This window comes from Euwallacea similis, chromosome 1 (genome assembly GCF_039881205.1).
Source record: "Euwallacea similis isolate ESF13 chromosome 1, ESF131.1, whole genome shotgun sequence".
NCBI lineage: Eukaryota > Metazoa > Arthropoda > Insecta > Coleoptera > Curculionidae > Euwallacea > Euwallacea similis.
In genome coordinates, this window is record NC_089609.1 from 4,843,045 (window position 1) to 4,864,551 (window position 21,507).

General features: G+C 33.5%; 1 protein-coding gene across 1 annotated transcript; it reads left to right on the forward strand.

Moving 5' to 3' along the window:
• The first annotated feature begins 1,487 nt into the window (after positions 1 to 1,487).
• Positions 1,488 to 19,831, forward strand: LOC136412692 (uncharacterized). Its single transcript, XM_066395860.1, has 6 exons — positions 1,488 to 1,647; positions 14,286 to 14,395; positions 16,109 to 16,225; positions 19,145 to 19,279; positions 19,332 to 19,454; positions 19,573 to 19,831. The coding sequence occupies exons 2-6, from the start codon at positions 14,289 to 14,291 to the stop codon at positions 19,736 to 19,738; spliced, it is 648 nt and encodes a 215-aa protein (XP_066251957.1). The 5' UTR covers positions 1,488 to 1,647; positions 14,286 to 14,288; the 3' UTR covers positions 19,739 to 19,831.
• The last annotated feature ends 1,676 nt before the right edge of the window (positions 19,832 to 21,507 follow it).

The window sequence follows — 21,507 nt, forward strand, 5'->3', positions numbered from 1 at the left end:
ATTATATAATAATTTACACCTTTTACTGAAAAACAGTTGAGTGCCATTTTTTTGACGGATTTTCATTGGTTTGCGGAGAGTGCAATTAAATCATGGGTTTTCGGTGTAAACTTAATTAAAATGTAACGAAATTCATTACCTGGCGTTGATATTTAATACGTTTTTTAGCAAGTTTAAGTTTTTCGTTATGAGATCTGCTTTAAAAACTTGAATTTTGTTTTCATTTTGATCAACATTTCGTCAGGTTTTCTCATATATTTCCGTGTCTTCGCAAGAGACGCTTTTGCAGTTAACTTAATTGAGTTATGCCTAGGTAACTTAACATATATTATCGATGACTATAATAAAATATTTAAAAAAATTTAGAAGATATCGAAATTGTTTTGAGTTTATTAGACATTTTGATGATGAAATCTGTTTGAAAAAGCTCGAAATTCTGTTTCAAATCTTCAGATATTTCTTCGATATTACTTATAAAGAGAGATCATTTAAATTTCATATCTAGTCAGCTGTAAAGTTTGTTGAAGAAAAAAACGTATGTCAATAAAACTAAGTAAATCAACATGACCTCACTCAGCTCCTTCATCAAAAATTAATTTCAACGTCATTTGCGGCATATAATCAAGCTACGATCTACTTTTTTCTATTTCTCTTATGGAAAATGTCACGGCTGGCTAGATATGAAATTTAAATGATCTCTCTGTATTTTTGTGATATGCTAAAAACCCATTTTTGCAATGGTGCTATTTGAATTTCACTTAGACAGATCAAAAATGCCCATTTTGGGCTATTGAAATTATTTCCGTTTTAATGAATTATAGAAATCGGTACAATAATAGAAAAGAGTTCCATGGCAAATTTTATAGGAAAGTTTCATTAAATTTTGTCCTTCCGTATCCATTGAATTAACCACTAAATTACCTACGAAGTTGGTTCTTAAACATTCAGTTAAATGCTTCAAATCTCTTAAATCTGCAAGTTTCCTACCACAAAGCTCCAATAGTTTTAGAATAATGAAGCCCCAAAACTGTCAACTTATTAAAGCGAGTTTTGGGTTGGCATAATATTCTTAAAGAGATCTTGTTGCCTTAAAATATAATTAAATTATACACTCAACACCTTCAACTTCATACCCTCATTTCTTCATCCCCGATGGAATTAATAATTTCCATATCGCATTTCCAGCAAGTTCATTATGGGAAGGTCATCATTAAAACAGAAAAGACTGACAAAAAATTCTCTCTGCGCCAGGAGCCTTGTTCGTTCAAAAACAGTAACCAAAACCATATGGTACCGCAATACCTTCAAACCTTAATAACCTGCCAATCATATCGCTCAAAATGATGCTTGGTAATTTTCGAAAAACCCCATCATCAATAATATATACCACACGGGGACAGTGTGAAAATATGCGTTGAAATTAAATACGTAGGTGCCTTAAATGTTAAAATAACCTATTAACTAGTCTAAAACCGCGATCGACTTTCCCATTGGCCAAGAGGCGGTCCTTGACGTCCTGCGGGACACGCTTTATATACTCTGGAAAGCGCTTTGCTGTTCTGTAGAGTGAAGGAAAGCAGCTCCATTGCACCTCCACTTCTTTGTGCCAACAGCTGTACGCAGACAGCAGCAGCGTCTACAGACTCGGTAAGTTTTTCCAAAATTTTTGCAAAGAAAATAATCCTGTAGATCTAAAGGATAATTGATTGTAAACATTTGGGCAATTTCATTGCAAGCGTTGAATGTTATTAAATTATATTAAAGATAAAAACAAATTTCCTGTACATAATTTTTCTCTATTGCTGGAAGGTTTTGCAAGGAATCTGCCCCTTATTCCATAATTTGTATAAATTACTATTTAATCAGCTTTAATTAAACCAAATCACACGAAACGCATAAATTGCAGCCATGCATGGCACAAAAACAATCAATAGAGATAAATCTATTGATATCGCTCTTTCATATTCATAAACAATTGGAATGTTGTTATTGTATTTAATTTTAACATTAACATTTAATTTATAGCTCAAACTGAATTTCAAAAAACTGCTGACTAATTAAAATTATTGGATCTATGCATTCTTTAAAATGAAGAGGGACGGGAGTTTTGTAATTTTAATTTCATTTATTACATGTTCTTTGTGGGACACCCTGAACAAAGCAGCAACATGAACTTTTAATCTGGACCTCCACTGGTTGGTGAAAATGTGCAAAAATATGTTTCGGGCTAATTATGAAATTTCCAATTTGGAAGAGCGATGCATTCTATACAGCGATGAAGAGCAGGAATTTTATACTCCCTCCTTTCGGAAATGAAGGTCCGACTTCCTTTTTTCAGAAATTAAGTTTGCCTTGATAAATTTTGAATTTTTTTTAATGGTTGTTGTTTACTTCATAAATGTAACAGTATATATAATATAAGCAAAGTTATGTTAAAGTTCTTTTACCTTTAATACACATCCAATTTTGTACACTTTTAAGTCTGAAGTTTGAAATACCGTTTTAAAAACAATATGGAAGGTGAGAACAAAAATTTGGCCATCCCAACAAATTAAAAACTAAATCTGTTTACTAGCAAAAAAGATTAATCAATGACGGTAACAACTACAAAATACCCCATTGGGGAAAGGACCGTTTGATTCGTTAAGACCAGCTGCCATTTAGCCTGCCATGTAATATTCATCTTGTTCAAGAAACTAAAAATCAAATCACCGAAGAATGAAATGTGAGTGGTAGGAATATTTAGCGACTGAATAGTTTAACAGAATAAGTATTTAATATTTATTTTAACGTTAATAAATATTTTTTGCAAAAGTGGACAGTTATTTCTGAACAAAAATCTTTGAAATCGGATACTTATTTTTGAATGGAGGGAGTATTTATTTTACTTCAATTTTATTAAGAAAATTTTCTGGATTGCATTGAATCGTAAGTTTAATTTCTAGTTTGGAAAACGGGCCTTTAAGGATGGAGTGAACATTTAATTTTGGCTTTTACATGCTGATTAATTCCGGCTCACATTTATTATTAAACTTTAATGGTTGCCTTCATAAAGTTCAAGTTAATAGGAAGTAGTTAGTGGCAATTTGTAGACATATTTTCTTCCAATTAAAATGAATTTAAATGCCATAATGACCATAAGTTAGTATAGAAATAACCCCATCAAAATCCCTCATTATTCCTCCGTAAAACTCTGTTGGAAAACGTGTTCTTGTAGATGTGATTTTAACCGAAAGTTCGCTCATTTATTTCACTTAATTAATGATTTTTAATCTCTTTTGAAATGTTTCAAAATTCTGCATTCGCCTGCCTGGACAAGCAACTTTTTGGTTACGTCCGGTCAGCTTCCCCGCTTCCAGATAAACTAAACTTCCTCAACCCCCTTTCATAACTTCAGAGTTTATTTTAACTGCCAGAAACGAGCTTTCAATGCTCATTTCTCCCTCAAATTCCCGCAAATGCCTCAATATTCTAGGTTTATTGTTGTAAGCCGACTTAAAGGTAAAACTCCCATTTCCTGAAAATATTTCAGAAACCTTCCACGAGAACAAATAGCTAGACAAGACTGGAAACATCGCTCAGATGCCATCATCGTCTTTCAAGAAATACGACCACCGGAATAATGTTTCCTCTTTGTAGAATCGTCGTTTTCTTTGAAGGTTTTTATTCTTATACGTGTAAAAATATATTCTCCCTTAAGAAAGCTATTGTTAAACAATAATAGAGGAGAGTTTAAAGGATTCAAGCCTACTCCTATTTTTGGGATTTTCAAATTTTAAGCCTCAATGAGAAACACTTCAAAAATTATATTCTTTTTTCAGTTCCATCGTTGATATGTGGTAAATTTCTGAAGCTTTGAGATTCATTTTTTTATTTATTTTACCACCTTAACCATACTGAAGATAGCACCAGTGCTTAGTTTAAACTGAAATTCATTATTTAATAATGACATCAAGCAGCTTTCGGCAGCAATTTTTTCCAAAACATTTCATTTTACATAAATTTTTCAATTAAAGCATTTTTGCATAATTTCATTTACCCACTAGGACATTATTCATATATCCAAAATAAATGGTAACAAGGCGGTATGCTTTGGTCGTTAAGAATAGCACAGCGGGATGTCAAGTGGCGTAAGCTGTCTGTGAAAGACATGTTATCAAGCTTACTAATGCTTAAAATTAATTCAATTAAATATTGCAAAAGTCATAAATTTTTCTGAACCTAATCAACTGAATAAACACACACTTATGTATGATAGGTTTATTTTTGCCTAATGTTCAAAAATAATCGGCTTAAAATCCCTTAAGAATTGATATGAAAATTAGAACTTCCAATCCGCTTTTCAGAGTTTTAAAAGGTTATTCTTCTCTTTCATTTACACTTAAAATATTCCATAAAACCTTTCTGACACAAGAATTTAGTTCTTCCCCTGTAGAGGTGAACTCTTAGAGATAAATAAGCATGCAGGGTATACACGTACACCATTCTATCTAGATAATTAAAGTTTGATGCTAGCCAAATAACTAGTTACGGTAATGACTCTATTTAGGGGTCCTGCACCGCGCGTGGCAGCTGCAGCTTAACTGCCTTTCGAACATCAAAGTAAACACATACCTTGTACTATGCATTATAAATGGAAGATCTTTGGAGATGTATAGTAGGTGAAAGTGCAGCTAAATTTTTGATTATTATTCGTGGAAAAAGATGGAAATATATAGAGATATATTACCACCTTTTCAAATTAGAGGATATTTAAAGTTTCCTGTAGGGTTTAAGTATGAAGCATCCTACACTTGAATGTTTAAATAAAGCTCAGTCTTTCACATGTGTCTGTGTCTGCGCCTAGAATTTCAATTGAAAAAAATCAAAGGGGAAATTTGACTTGAGAGACTATATAGCTTGAAATTCCACGTTTAACATTACCAATATCGTTTTCGTCCCCTTTTTTGCATACGCACTTTGTGGTATTTATTTTTTTTGTGAATTATAAAATTCCCTCTCTTCAGCACTGTAAAAAAATGGCAATTCAGGCTTTTCTTAGAGGAAGGACGTGTGAAGCGGAAGCTCTTTGTCCTAATTCTGTAACTCATTTCCTAGCAATTTTTTCTCATGTTTTTTACCCCGCTTTTATACACATAATCTCATTTTATTGGTGCTCCAGATAATCACAGTAATCGCAGATTTAATTATTAAAAATGACGTTGTATAGTGGATGAAGCATAAAACGAAATTTGCCCAATAACGTGACATTTATTTAGGGTAGAGAAATTAGACAATGATTTCTATTGGCGACCTCAAGCAAAAACAAACGTGAGTGCAATGCAGATAATTTTAAAAGTAGGCAACCCTACATACATACATACATACATGTGCAAAATAAGGTAATAGCAGTGCGCAGGTATTTTTTAAGGAATCCTTTAGTTTTGAACAAATTTCAATAATATATTGTTTTTTCTAAGAAACATAAAACTTCACTAATTATGCAAGGCAAAAAAAAACAACTTATGGAAAAAGCCCTTATTCAAATTAAAAAAAAAAATTCTTCTATTAAAAATAAATGTTTCAAAATATAGCAGTATTTCTTAAAAGTTAAAAGGAATTAAAAGGAAAGTATTAAAATTAAAAAAAAAAACTTATTTAAGTAAACTAATATAAATACTTTGTATTTTACTCTTTTTGGGCAATAACAACTAAACATCTCCTTGGCATTGAGTTGACTAAGCAATTCTTAACTGAAATTGCATTCGAAGTGTTCTGGACAATTTTCCACACATCTTCATTATTGGTTGGTTATGCCGCAGAAACTTTTTTTCTAACATCTGTTCATAAACCCTCAATAGAGTTGAAATCCGGAGATTAAGTAAATGACTTCAAAACCTCACCCCAAGTCACCCTTTGTCGGCAAACCATGTGCTTGCCCTTCTACTCGTATTTTTAGGATCATTATTCTGCATAAAAACCTATCTGATGGGCATATTATCATCAGCGTAAAGAAACATTACATTTTCCAAAATATCAACACAGACAACTTGGTCTATGATCTCCTCAATACGATATATCGAACCTGTACTGCAATACGAAAAACAACTCCATACCATTATGGAGGACGCATCACGTTTTATAGTTTTCAAGGTATACTTTGGGTTGTATTCAGATTGCGGTAGTCTTCTAACTGTTCGGAAGAACCAAAAAGAACAATTTTTTATTCGTCTGGTTAAAAAATATTCTTCCATCTAAACGAGGACCAACCGGCATACTCTCTTGGAAATTTTAGGCGGTTGGAGATCTGTCTGTTAGTTAGTTTAGGAACTTTCTAAAAAAGGAGACACTTTCGCCACCCTCTGTATTCGTCTATCATCTATTGACGGGGGTTTTCTTTTCCTATACGTTTCCAGTTTTTCTACAAATTTTAGAGCATTGCTAATCTTTTTGGCGGAACATTTTAATACACTTTGAATGAATTTGTAACTTTTCCCTTAATTTCTAAGTGCTAAAATCCTGTTTTGCATTTCTGTCGTACAATGAGCTCTATCTATTTCGACTAAAAGTCATCAATATACAATTTAACCTTACTATTTAAGTTATATTTACTTTAAACGAAAACGTTAAATCATTTAATTAACTATAGAATAAAATTACGCAATATTTTAATGCGTATGATAGTTAAGACCGATATTTTTTGCATAGGTCTATAAATATGAGATTCACATAAATAGGGGAATCCCAAAAAGGTTTCAACATAAGGTGTTTGCAATTGTATTCACTGAAGACTTGATATAGTATCCTGAGAAGGCCTGACATCTGTGATTTCCAAAAAACATTACCTGAGTTACTAATCAACCCTTGGCGCTTTTGCACACCAGTGTACATCCTTTAAGAAACTGCATATTATCTAGGAAAATGATACGTTTAATCGCATTTATATTTTTGACCTTCTTTTACATTCTCGCTGAGTTTATTCATTCTCGCGAATTCTTGCGAATCCTGAGAACCATTGGTGAAAATAAAATTAGAAAAATAGAAGAGGAAATGACGAGTTTGCATTGGACAAACACCGTAAACACCCGTTGAGTGAGACACGAAAATTCCTTGTTTAACTTCCATATTTGTTCCATTATTAAACGATAAGAGAGAACAAACGAGATATTCCATGAAAACTGAGCAAAGATACCTTCAGCGAAAGCAAACAAGCAGTCTGTCAAAATATATCAATAATAACCCGTATTATTTGTCTTTCTGTTTTTCCATTCTCTTAAGTGTTTCAATAAGCTTATTAATTATTTGGTTAATTAATGGAAGAATTTGAAGCCAGGACCCTGTAATGGTATATTATATCCATTGTTCGAACTGCAGAACAGAAGAGGATAACAATGTCGATTTGTTGAACAGAATAGGGCTGCAGTCGTTACAAAATTTGTTAATTATGAAAGAGTAAAACAGAAACAAGGTGTTCAACCTTCGGGCATTTAAATATAACCCTGCAACATTAACATATATATTGATACATACCATTTAAAACAATAGAGTGACCCCTTAATGCAAACATAAATACCAAATAATATCGGGTTTATTAGGCGAAATTATACATCCATAAATGGCCCCATATTGAGGAATGCCATCATGCAGTTAAACTATTCGATAATGGTGCACATGTAGTGTTCATAATTATGTTTTCATACGGCAATAATAATGGAATAATATCTACATATTATTTGAGTCATCATGTTAAAGCAGACAATTTTCTAACAAAAGTTGAAAATTAGAAACGTCTAGGCTGCATTAACCGCGAAAGACAGAATGAATTCGTTATCAGAAAGAAGGGACTGATTTCCTCCTTCTCCTGTTAACCTTTTGCTGAAGTTAGTGAATATTTTAGCTATGTACTGAGAGATGAGGAAGAAGGGACAAAGTCCAATTAGAAAACGAGTAATTACCTTGGCATTCGCTGCAGTTTCAAAATCAGTTTTGTTTAATTTGAAGACAGAAAAATTATCCTTGTCAAACTGTATGATAAAACGTTAACTTTTATATTAACGAAAATTATTAATAATCGAAATTAAGGTTTTATCTTAATTCTCTCACTTTATAGCAAGAAATTAATGGAATTTAGATTATTACTCGACCACTATTAAATAAGTTTGTTGCAATATTTTGCCTCGGGTATGCAGATATTGATCCCCGTTCTTGAAAAAATTCTGAGTTTTTATTCGTACACGGAGGGCAGGCTCAAACGCACTTGCAGACTTTATAAAAAAAAACAGTGTCTTCTCGCTATTCCTAAGGCTGTTAGGAATTTGAAATAATCAACGTTCTTCCAAATTTTTTCCAATCTATCCCTCTTCCGCAGCTTTCACTTTCACCACAAAAGGAGAAAACAATTTTTGACGACACCCACTTTCACTCAATAAATGTTAGCTTCACTAGTGATGTATCTCACTAGTTTTTGAAATAAGAAAATACTGATATCGTCTCACTTAATATTTTTTATACTCAAAATGCGACAAGTATCTTGACAATATGATGGACCCATCTTTCCATCTACAAGATGCCTCAATTTTTTAAACGCTAAATATCATCGCCCCTGTACAGAATAACCTATATTTGCCTTGCAATATCTCGGCATCGTTACAAATAATATTCAAATAAGAGTGCCCACATGATATAATTTTTTAAATGTCTTTTTAAACAAGGCTGGAATATGAAACAGAATCAAGAAACACCAGGAATGTTTCCACTCACCGGGGACCTCAATTTATCTCAATTTTAGAACATGCAGTTGTCTTTGCCAGTCGTTCTTCAGTATATTTAACGCAAAAGAATAAAAAACAACGATGCCGTTTATAATAAGTAATAAATAGGTAACAAATAAATAAAATGAACATTCTCATAACTTATTAATAATGTTCATGTATTAATATTATTTCATTTTACAAATATTTTACTAACTGCCAAGGTACTCAAATTAATAACGTCAGAAAGGGCTAACTCATAATGCCATCAGATTCAAACCACAAATGACTAAATTCCGAATCTATTTGATAAATACCACTGTTTTAAACATGATAAGTTATTTTTTTGATATAGATAATACAAAATTAGATTTTTAAGTTTGATTAATAAGCTCTACGGGTCTGAGAAACGGAAAAGCTAAATTGAGTCATGTAAGAATAAATCTACAGCCTACGGGGATTTTCCAGTGAAACAAACATAATCAACTTAACAACCCAACGAAGTAAAATGACTTTACATGGGCCACATACATGTGTGTTTCATATCTTAGCCAGTTATGAAAGAGGGGAAAAACGAGGTTTAAAATGTGCACGTACCTAATTATATGCAAGGCAGACAAACCAAACTACTGCAGGTGCCTACATGTTTCCCATTTTTATGCAAATTGCAGAAAAAAGTTCACATTACGTGCCTCTAATTCTGACATGCATGTGATTTTCGCTATAGAAGATGATTTTTTAGCAAATTCTGCATTTATTCACTGGAGTCGAGACCTGGAATCGGCCACTCTATATACCTCCCTACACAATTTTAGAAGTTTTATACTGGGGACGTGATATGCATTGTTGTGATTAATTCTGGGTGATGGTTTTTATTTATATTCCCCATACGTCAGATAAAAGTTTTAATGAAGATCATCATTTAACCGCCACCCCTTAAAACTGTTTTTAACGAGACTACGTGTTTTGCATGACCACAAGGACCTAATTTCCCATACAACACCCATTTGTGTATTCATAATAAGTGCCTAATGCCTTATACCTTTTTTGCAAAATTTCCTCCCAAAAGGGAAAGATTAAAAGTGAACCTTTCAAGACTCTTGTCGGTAATATATACTATAGGGAGAAGCTAATATAATTTGGCATTAAAGGAAAGCTTTAATATCGCGAACACATGAGAAATATTAGGAGCGTAAAAGTTTATTGTAGCTTATAGATACAAAGATAGGTCAGCTTCCTGTTGAAGTTTTAACGTCCGAAAATTCCACGTGCACTTGCAAAATGACAACGTTTCGTACAATTTATTACACCGCTTAAAGTTTAGTGCCTTAATTAAAATCCGGCTAGTGGGATATACCTGCATTAGGACCAATTAACGAAGTAGGTGTCTCGGGCTCATGGAAAGCTTTATAGAGGTGGATTGTTAATTATACATGCGATTAGGATAAATTAATTGTCGTTCTGTAAGTATTTAAAAAATCCATGTTCCATATGTAACTCTTCGTTTCAGATAAATGTAGGGACTGCTAGGGAATTCCAACAATTATATGAATGGATTAGGACGCTAAAATTTGGCATATAAAGAAGAGGTGGACTAATTTAAAATAGTATGTAATTCATTCCAAACTTGAAAATTTTTGATAAAATTGTGGATATAAAAGTCACATATGTAGTAGTTGAATATCGCTTGATGCGCTCTCTTTCTTGCAACGACTTAAGTTGAATGCTACTAGTGCCATCTGTGAGAAATGAACTAGTTGTAATGGTAATACAAAAAGTATCGACAAAATTGTGAATTTTCGAATTCTAGAATAATAATATTTCAAGAAATAAATTTCTTATAATAGCTCATTGTTGCATCAGACCTACTTTGGAGATACGGGCAGAAATGGACGTGTACCAATGTGCCCTATGAAAGAGATTTGTGATATGACAGAAAATGTTCCCAACAACCCAGCTTCAAAAAACGGTATCGAAAAAGCTTCGTTTCTATACGGTTTTGAGGTCATAACAGCGCGGCAAAGCTATAATTTTGATTGCGAAATGCAACGAAATAAAAAAGTGCTTTTTCAACATCTCCTGTGATAAACATTGGGTTTTATGGAATTTCTTTGATTTTGCCATTGCCGTTCTGGGATGAAGAGTTTTGCAGGCAACGCATTAAACCGCCTTGCACGTATAGAAGTTTCAATATCGTTGCTTCGTCTCTCGCCTTAACCAAATGCAAAATAACAGGAACATCAACTGCAACAGCGAAATATTTGCTTTCATTCCAAATCAATCACAATTGCGACAACTTTGCAGACAAAACGCAATTGATTTCAAACAAATAAACTGTTTTGCCCTAAATTCCCCGTTTTGTTTTCTTCCCTATATGCATTCTTACATTGCATATATGTCGCTAAATATAAAAAAATAATGAGGGGAAACGAGTTTTCCGAAAGCTCTCTTCTGAAGCTTACGCACTCCCTCTAAAAGCAACAAGTATTAAAATTCAAGCTTTCCCTAGAGAATACGAAGAGGGATTTGATATAAACGTGTCGGGCGCTCAAAATCCTTTGAGCCCAAAATAAGCTAAAACGCTTGTGTTTTGAGGAAAAGATTTGGGTTTACAGTTGTAAAATTTGCTAAAATATATTATTTCATTTAAAAAATAGAATTTCCTTACGTTTTATGTTAAAATCGGCATTATAAAGTCTTATTAGCCAGACCTTACTAAAATTCAATGATAGTAACACAGAAATCTTTGACAAAATATGTTATTTAGAGTTAAATATAACTTAAACGCAATATAGGATTCCCTGAAGCTAAGCAACCCTACATACAAATAAATGATATACGCTGTTCCGATTAGTTTTGAGTACAGATTTGATTTAATCTTTGTTATAGGCGGTATATAAAAGGTGTTTAAAATTTGAATGTTTTTAAAATTGTAAGAGGCTTACCAAAAGGCGTGTCTTGTGGGAAGTACCGTTCATTAAGGTTGCCAAATTTCTTGTGAGTTATAATCAATTAGATGTATACAAAGTAAAAGTTTAGTATTCTGATTCATTATGAATCCCTAACACTTGACCTTGCATAATTTTGTCAGAATTAATATGCTTTCGTTACTATTTACTGGTGTTTTAATCAACATCAACATCTCTCAAAGAGACTTATAATACTTACTATAAGTATGTTCAACTAAATAAAATTGAAGCTTCAAATTCATTTAAGAATTGCACGTGCTTGTATTGGTTTTCTCATTATTCAGAAACATTTTCTCCATGCACAATTAAAGAATACATCCGTAATACTTCGTGCAAGTATACAAATTGTCAGTTACATTTAATTTAAAGTAGTTTGAGGCAGTTTTATAGTTTTAGACTCAATTTGAACTTGCTGAGGGAAAGTTGAAGATTCAATATTTTCGATATAAGTTTATTGGGCTTATTTTAGCCTGAAAGCTCTGTTAAAATTCAAAAGCACTCGTGTTTTTTTCAACCGTGTAACCCAACACCTTCTTAACAGTTCCGATAAGCTCAAAGCCGTCGATCTTTATTTTATTGAAAGGAAATTCTAGAGACTCTTATTAGAAATTAAAATGTATTATATCCGGCTTTTATCTGCGATTATTCTCCCTTAACTTTGAGGTAATTAGCCGCTTTTTTAACAAACGTGGGAAGTAATTATTGTTCTTTGCTGCAATTTCAGGAGAAAGAAAAAATGAGAACCGCGTCCATTAGTATTAGGAATGGCGTAAAATAGTTGATTTTCTTTCGTTTTTACTCCTCTTTAAACCCTTGTGAATACTACATTTCGTACTCGGTTTGGGCTTATTTGAGACTGAATTATTGCGGATTTGAATCGAATACAAAAGAGACCACTATATTACAATATTTGCTAAGCTACAGTCAATGCACCAGCAAACTTCCACCAAACGTATTTCGGTCACCGGAATAATTATTAATCAAATTATCATGTTCAAATACACATTTACATATCCAACACATAAATACGTAAGCGGTTTCGGTAGAGTGGCCGCAATTTGTTTACATGGCATTTTATGGTAATTCTCCGTCCCATTGCACGTACTGGACAAAACGGGGCAAATACTGGACATATGGGAAAAATGGTTTACAGCTCAGCAAGTTTTTAGAACTGATTAAACAACCTTATTGTACTAGCGTGAGACAATAATCGATCTCAATTAAAATTGTTTTAGACAATATGGTGAATACGTTAGTTAAGTACCTAAAATTCGGCGCCATCTATTAATTCCTCGGCGAATTCAGCAGGCATGCATGTATTTTCTTGACAATATGGAATAGTGAATAGCAGCAGTTTTCACAAAAATTATCATATTAGAGCTTTACTAAATAGTTTTATCGATTAGTTGAATTGAATAGTTGAAAGGCATCAATCCAGATAGGTGCTTTTGATCTCATTTTTGCCAATAGCATTCGAATTTCGCTCCAAATAAAAAACATTGTATTTAAGAATGGAGGAATAAGCTTTATGCAGGAGGGAAGTCCCCGATTTCAATTTCAAAAGGATTTGTACGGTTAAGAGGATTTCAAATTGTACCTGTTACATTCAAATAGAAATGTCTGCCACGAAAATACCACTCTTCCGTTTTCATCGCAAGATTAAACATTTGCGCATAGTTAAGGCCGTTTAAAATGGAGGACTTACCTTTTAGACTCACTTTTTATGGTTTTGTACCTCTTGGAGTCAATGAGATGGCTGCAACTGGCTTAAACCTTGTTTACAGTAAATGAAATTGATTGCAAATTCATCGCAGCAACTGCAGCAGGTAGTAAAATTGTATTAAACTTTTTATGGCTCGAATCTCCACCACAAAATAAATTTTAAGCCATTTCAGAGTGTTACAATTTAGGCACGAATTTATCTGAACACCGCATTCAGTTAGACAACCATACATACCCTCCCTAAGAATTTACATACTATATTATGAGTACTCTTTAGATTTATGTTTTAAAACAAAACCATTCCTAACCATATCGCCTAAGCATAAAATAGGTGGCATTACCGCTATATATTCCACAATAAATCCCAGTTACATTCCCAATTTTATTGCAATCTCCTAACATGGCCTTTTCGTTCTATTAGAGCGGCTTTCAAAGATGAAATATGGACGATTTTAAACGCGAAATTTGCATAATATGTAATCGAATCATTGGTGGGATTGAAGGCACAAAGCCATCAAAAATGCATGCATACATGCAACCAGCGAACACAGGAAGTTTAGGCAAAGCTGGAAGCTTATTAAGGGTGATATTCCTGTTATTAGCTTCAAGCAAGCTTATAGAAGGGTAAACATGCCTCATGCGCCACCTCTGATTTTTGTTTAATTAAAGGCATTATACGCACTGTGTGGTCAATTTTATGCTGTTGAATTGAGCCTTTCTCCATTATAGTGGAGTAGTGGGTTAATTGAATATGAAGCACAATTTGCCGGGACTAATTGCCAGGCATTGTAGGAACTTTTCAACGTTTATAAAGTCTATTAAGGCAATGATTGGTGGATTGAAGGACATTTTTATTCTTTTCCAGACAATGCGACCCTCGCCCTCAAACAGCAGTAACACCTTGATCATGGCGACCCTATCAGTTTTGTTAGTGTTGGAACTAACGTCGGCCTTCGCTGCAGCTTACCCTGCTAGGTAAGAATGTACCGCAGACTTTAAAAATACGTATACTTATTGGGTACCAGTAGATGTCTGAAGCAACAACATGAGAAAGCAATTACAGTCAGTATTTTTTAATGAGATTTTAAATCATGTGTGAAAATCCTCAGTTAACTGATAATATGGGGATCATTAACAAGGGGTGAGGGTGTATAAGGCAAGAAATTAAAATTTGGTTTAAGTTTCAGAGCTCCTGGAACTGACGCGTGATAAACTTTTTGGCTTTGAAAATTATGTTTTAAAGAGCCATTTCGTATTATGAAAGCCAGAAACGATTCATTCCTTAAGGTCAAAAGCAGATATCGGACAAATAATAATAATCTTGGGGCATAAAGGAAGCAGGCAAATATTATGGCAGCGTTAAAGTTTTAACCCGGAATCTGGTGACTAATTCCTAAGGGCAACACACAGAAGTTTATGAATTAAATCTGACCCTCCGGGAATATGAGGCAAATGCTAAATCGCAATTGGGGTTTTAATATTGTTTAACATTAGTGAGAACACTTAAGGAAAGAATTTAAATGGGATTAATACGATTAGTACTCGAAAACTGTTAAACTATTATCCCTATTGTCCAACTCAAATTCAATTTCGTAAGTTAAATTTGGAATTTCGGTAATTGCGTACATAGAAGAAGAGTTTTTGAACTTTTGATCGCAAAGGTTACGACTTTGTAAATGCATTACTGGTCACACAATAAGAATTAGCAAATAAGTATGCTGTGACTCTAAATAAAATCTGAAGGCAGTGTAGATGATCCTGAAAGTAGGCAACCATACATACACCTCTCAACAAATTGATACCGGTGACACTACTGTTACTACAGGGTTTTCCTAAATATGAGGTACATACGACAGAGGGTAGTTTTTTAGCTTATTTCATGATTAAAAGTTCATATAAACATAAGGCCGTAAACGCTTCATTACTGATCTACAGGGTGTTGAAATTTAAAATTTTTTATAGTTTTTTCATTATATCTCCAGCAGTTTTTGAGATATCTAACTCAAATTTGAGATATAAATTACCCCGTCGAACTAACATCGTTGGATAAGGATGGTTATGACATTCTACAGGAAGATATTTTTTCAGGGGTCATGCTCTCTTTTCTTCCTCTTAATTTTTTTGTGTTACACCTCTGGTGGATTCTAAAATGTAAAATGAATTTCAAATTTTGTTTAGAAATTTTTTTGTCTCTTGTAGTTTTCTCATATCTGCGACCGTTACCTTGTTTTTAATTATCTTGTTTTTATTAATTTATCAGTACGCATTTGAAATAATAACTTCCGCATACATATGTTTATAAATAAAAGATTTAAATCGTAAACTGTAATGTGTAAAAGTTTTTTAAATACTCTTTTAAATTAATCAAGTAAGTTCTTTAAATACTTTCGTAACAATGCCGAATTTAAATATAATGAAAAAACTTAAAAAATTTTGAAATTTCAACGCTCTGTAGATCGGTAACGAAGCATTTACGGACCTATATGTATTTATACAAGCTAGATACAAGAAACAAGCTAAAGAATTGCCTTCTTTCCAATGTACCTCATATTTAGGAACACCCTGTATATTCTGTTGCGATTTATTTTCAATCTAAACTTGAGTCAATTGTAGTTATTAATGATGATTTAGGTGACAAAAAGTACAGTGACGTTCAGCGTAAATGATATCATTTCATCTCATTTTCAGTTACTCTGCTTACTATTCTCCTATGGGGTTAGAAGAGCCCAACGCCAATTACGTAAACCTCCAGCAAGCTATTGAGAGGATAAGACAGGCCTTCATTCAGAATAACGAACTAGAAAAGTAAGTACCTCCAAAATGTTGATTTCTCCTCTGTTTTTAGTACTCTATTCGTCTGGTAACCGTTGATAATGTGTCAGTTTTAATCACATTTATGTTTTTAGTCTAAATTTAGCTGGCTCGTGTAACTTTAGAGAATTTCAAACATTTTGATAAATCGATTTAAACGATGAATTATTAACATGACAGTAATTGATTCTCATGTAGCTTATGTTGGAAATAAAATGAATTTTTCAGCGATTGAAAATATCAGTTTTATAGCTTATTCCCAAAATCAGTCTTTTTTACTTACCAAATTCCTAAAACAACATTTCTAAAGTTCATTTTAGGAACATGACTTATCAACAGTAAAATGAACATTTTCCTTAATTACCGTCTGTTATTGCCAATATCTGGCCGGTTTTATTTCCTAGGCGTAACTTGACGATATAAAGTGTTATGGGTTTAATAGTGACCATAGGTTTAGTGCGTATTGAAGGCTAAATATTATTGGAAACTGGGAATTAGACTTGTGATATGAATGACATGAAGATACTCATGGAAATCCATTACAATAATCCACCATTAAAACCAGATGTAAATTGGAAACAATGAAGGAATTTATAAAGATTCATCTTATAACAAAAATTAACTTAGAAATAATTGAAAGGATTGAATGAGGGAAATAAGTTAATAATTCATAAAAAATGGAAAAATATAGAAATTGATCGATTTTTTCGATCGATTCAAAGACACTGGTGCATGTAGAGGACCTCAATTTTATGACATGAGCAAATAGCGTGGAAAGCACCAAAAATAAATTTAGGATTTTACAATAACTTAAGGAAACTTTACTCGATACTTCAGTGAATTTTATAACTATGAGTGAGATAACCAGTTTTAAAACAGGGCTTTTCCCGGCATATACGATTTAAACTTCCTTCCTTCACATATGTATATTAGTTCTAATTCCCAGTTTAGTTTCAGTGATGAAAAGGTCTTGAAATTCTCTTCCCTACATGATACATTATTCCGTATTTAGGCACGAAAAGTTGACTTCCAATTTGCAAGATATAAGCGGACAAAAATCTGGAAAATATTTACCGAACAACCTGGAAATCAATTTGCCAAAATGCGCCTCCGTGGAAGGTTACACTGTCGTGCCTCGCTGGTTTCTATTTATGAGACGATAAGAATGAAAGATGAAGTATTATTCGATCAATGGAGAAAATATTGCAGAGAAATCCTATATTAATAAAACGAGGCTTTAGCCTGGCGATAGTGTGGACGAGCAGTGAGATGAGGAAAAAATTATGAAATGAAAATGAAATTCGTCTGAAAACTCTCTGTATCCAGAATTTTTTTATTTCCAATATGTCAAGATAAGTTAGATTCCAGAGTTAATTAAAAATTAAACTTCTAATTAATTTCTGTAAAAGGCCATTATTTATCAATCCAACACACTTTGTGTTGCCTTTTAAATCTTGTTTATTTAATATTCAAGCAGCAGTTACTCTTACCTTTTGTGTCGGAAATACTATCGCTCAATTCAGTACTAATTGCGTTTGTTGATAGCTTATGTTTCTTAATTAAATGCAAATTTCGGTGAGAAAATCATCAGCCATTCTTGTATTATTACCTTTTAATTACTTACCTATTTTTGGTTGTTGGGAACTTTTTCAGAATTGGATGTCTGCAAATATTTTAACATGGAATTTATCAAAATACCAAACACTGAAAGCTTTTACGGTGAAGGAGAAACTTATTTCATCGACCTATCAGTAGGTAGGGGAGGAAATGTACCTGTTTTCATTCCATTACAAGGTGCAATGGGTACGAAAAAAGTCATTAATCGAAAGATAGTAGAATTTGATTTCATTAATAAAAATTACTAATATCAACTCTTTTATACAAAGATTTTCAATATCTGAAAGTTTTAAAAAATTTTCAATAATATGGTGAATGGGAATTTTTATCTCCAAGAACAAAAGACTCATGATTGGCGCCATCTTCAATGTCTCAATTAAAGTTCTAAAGATGTTACCGCCCTTAGTGCCATCTGCTAGGAACTTACCTAATTAACTGGACTTAAACGGAAGTTTAAACCGCAATTGTGAGATTTAAACTAATTTCATATTTATCCTTAATTACAAATCGAAAAGTTCATAAAACCATTATTTTTAATTAAGAAACTAAAATAAAATGTGTCCGGAAACTACACAGCTCGCAATATTCTCCGCAAAGCTTGACTTAACAAAAAGTCAAATAACTGTGTGGTCAGTGTGTTTGTCCGGTCGTTATCGGACTTAAACGGCCTTTACGTGTGCTTTTATGTATTTGTGCAAAATGTGGCGAAGCTGAAAACAATGTACGTATACACCTAGAATTTATGCATTTTTATAATCGCTTTTTAGGTTTAAAATGTGGCAGAAAACGGCTAAAAGGAGTTTTTATAGGAGCATGTCGAATGGGGTTCATTTTTTATTTACTCATTGCTGTTGGTTTTGATTTGTACATCAAAAAAAGTTTTATAAAACTGCAAAGAAACACTCAGATAAATGGGCCATAATGTCTGTATTACCTGAGGGAGTTAAGGTTGTACTGGGGCTTTATTTTATCAAAAACGGCGATCACACATTTTTTTCCCTTGAAAAAATTTATAGACAAACATTTAGAATCTCTGGAGATTGAAACACCATTTATTATTGCGGAAAAAAGCCGCTATATATTGCCCGAAAAGTCTTTGCTTTTAGAGCTTAATATAACCACATAATAACGCCGTAAAATAGAGCATTCGAAACAGACTCTCATAATTCTAATTCGCGGTTCCAATACTCCCACATATACCGATAATTTCCCATTTGGCACGCTCCCACTAACATGTAGACTAAACATACCCCATAATTAACGTCTAATTAACAATCAGTAATCCGTATTTTCCAGTAAAAACGGTATTGACCAGCGAACGGTGGTCGATTTGCTCAATCTAAGCAAAGAGGCCTTCGACATTTGGTTCCGCAAATATCAGGAAGAACTGAGGTTAACGTCTCCTCTTAATGTTGAGGATATAGGAAAAAGGTTTGTTATTGCATAAGAGTTGCGGCTTTGAGGTTCTAAAGTGGTTTCTCAGGTCGCAAATAGCTTCTTTGCGGGACAGTCAAATAGATAGATTCAGCTTGGATAGTATGTTGAAGAGGAGGGTCGATTTTGGGTCTCAAAGAGGGCACACTGGGGAGAAGGAATATGCATTACGGTACTGGACACGTTTAGGATAAGTTTCACGAAAGCACGGATGTTATAATATACCTATTCCTTTCACAAAATAAACACTTTTAATGTACAATTTTCTCTCTTATTCCTGCAATTTTCAGCGAGCAACAGCGTATTTATCCCAGAGAAAGGAGAGGTTCCCTGATAGATTGTTCGGAAATCCTCTCGAAAGCAGGTCTGGACTTTGGCACCCGCCAATCGGATGCAGGAAGCATTGAAAACTGCCTCATGACGTTGCGAACCGAGCTAAATCGACTGGGAAAATGAGAAAAATTCACATGAATCTAGATCTCCATTGCTCAATTTACATACTGCTCAATGTTTGATGATGGGAATTATATATCTATTTTAAACAACTAATTCCGCAGTTTTTCTTTCAGACCAGAACAAAAAACAATATTTTCGCGTTATTTTTCTTCATTAATCAAAGTCCTTTATAGCACAAAACGTAGCATGGATTTGGGTATGGGGCGAGGATACTCAGGACGAATTGCCTTAAGCCACATGCTAGGAATTGCTGCAGCCATGAGAGGGCCCCCTAATGAGCCACAATTCAGAACTCACCACTGAACATGATATTTCCAATAAAACCTTATTTTTGTTACTCTTATAACTTAATAAAACTTATCTAAACTACTCAAAAAAGTTTTTTATTCTGCCAAACAAATATAGAAAACTCCCTTTCTCAGTCAATCTGATACTCCAGTTTCTATTTTCACCCTCAACATAGAGACTTTCCAATTACCTATCCCTTGATAGTTTCCACATATTGGTCCTTTGACAGTTATTGTCCTGCAACCAGTATTGCAGCTAGTTTGCTCAATTGTGATAGTTTAAGGTTTTCCCTTTTTCCTTATTTTCTCTATCGGAGTTATTGAATCCGAACACAATTGAACGGATTTGTGTTGGGTTCTTTTACAGCCCTCCGGGGAAGGCAAGGAGAACAATGTTAAGATGAACTTTGATCTAGTTATAACGATCCAAGCACGATTTGCTATGCAGGCATATCGATTCTCTAACATTATGTAAATGATTAGCTGCTATAGGTTTATATTACCGTTTCACTAAAATTTTAATTTAAATCTTCAAGGGAGCCACCTAGTGTAGCCTGCAGGTGTAAATAGAATACTAAGCTCTATGTGCGTTTCTCAGCCAGGCAAGCTCAAGAGCAACAATTTCAATATACATAGCAATATATCATCAAACTATCGAAATTACACCATCATCCGCGAAAAATATAATTTAATTCTGTGTAGGCTCAATGAAAATATCTCTAATAACCAACGCATTAGAACCGATAATTCAAGGCGCTGGCAAATTTACCTGGGAGATCGAACTGCTGGTAGAGTGACCCGGAGTTTTCATGATTTTTCGGTTTTAGAGCCAATTTAATCATTTGAAGTTGTTTTTCTATTTTTTTCTTATAGTTCTAAACGCGGCATCGATTTGGGGCTTGGAAGAGGCTTCTCTGGATCACAGGCCGCCAAACATTTGATGGGTCTGGCTGCCGCTAATTTTGCTGGAGGCCCTGGTCGAAGACGCCGAAGTGACGACGCTGCTTAAGCACTACGTGAAACTCATCTTTTCAAAAATTTGAAAAGGAGTTTTGCGCAAAAATATACGTTAGATAAGGTTAATCTACTCTAATTCCATTCTTCTAATACTCAATTATCCTCGGAATATTATACTATACTAAGTATTATAGGCTTGGAGTGGTTTTGCCGCATAAAATAAAATTGCCCAAAGGCAAAAATAAACTTAATTTTATTTATAAATTGTAGCAGGTGCTCTTAAAGAAGTAAAGGGGTATTTTTCTCCGCAAACCAAGGCAATTCTCTTGTTACCTGAACACTGAAAAGAGCCAATAAATCCTCATTTTCGCTTTTTTTTAAGAGCTTTTGCATTAAATTAAACAATATAATGAATAATTGACGGATTACTCTATTCTTCTTGTTAGACATGCACTAAATGAACTTGAAAAGTATTTAGAAATAAGAAAATATTACAAACACTTAAAATTTTGTGAAGAAAAATCT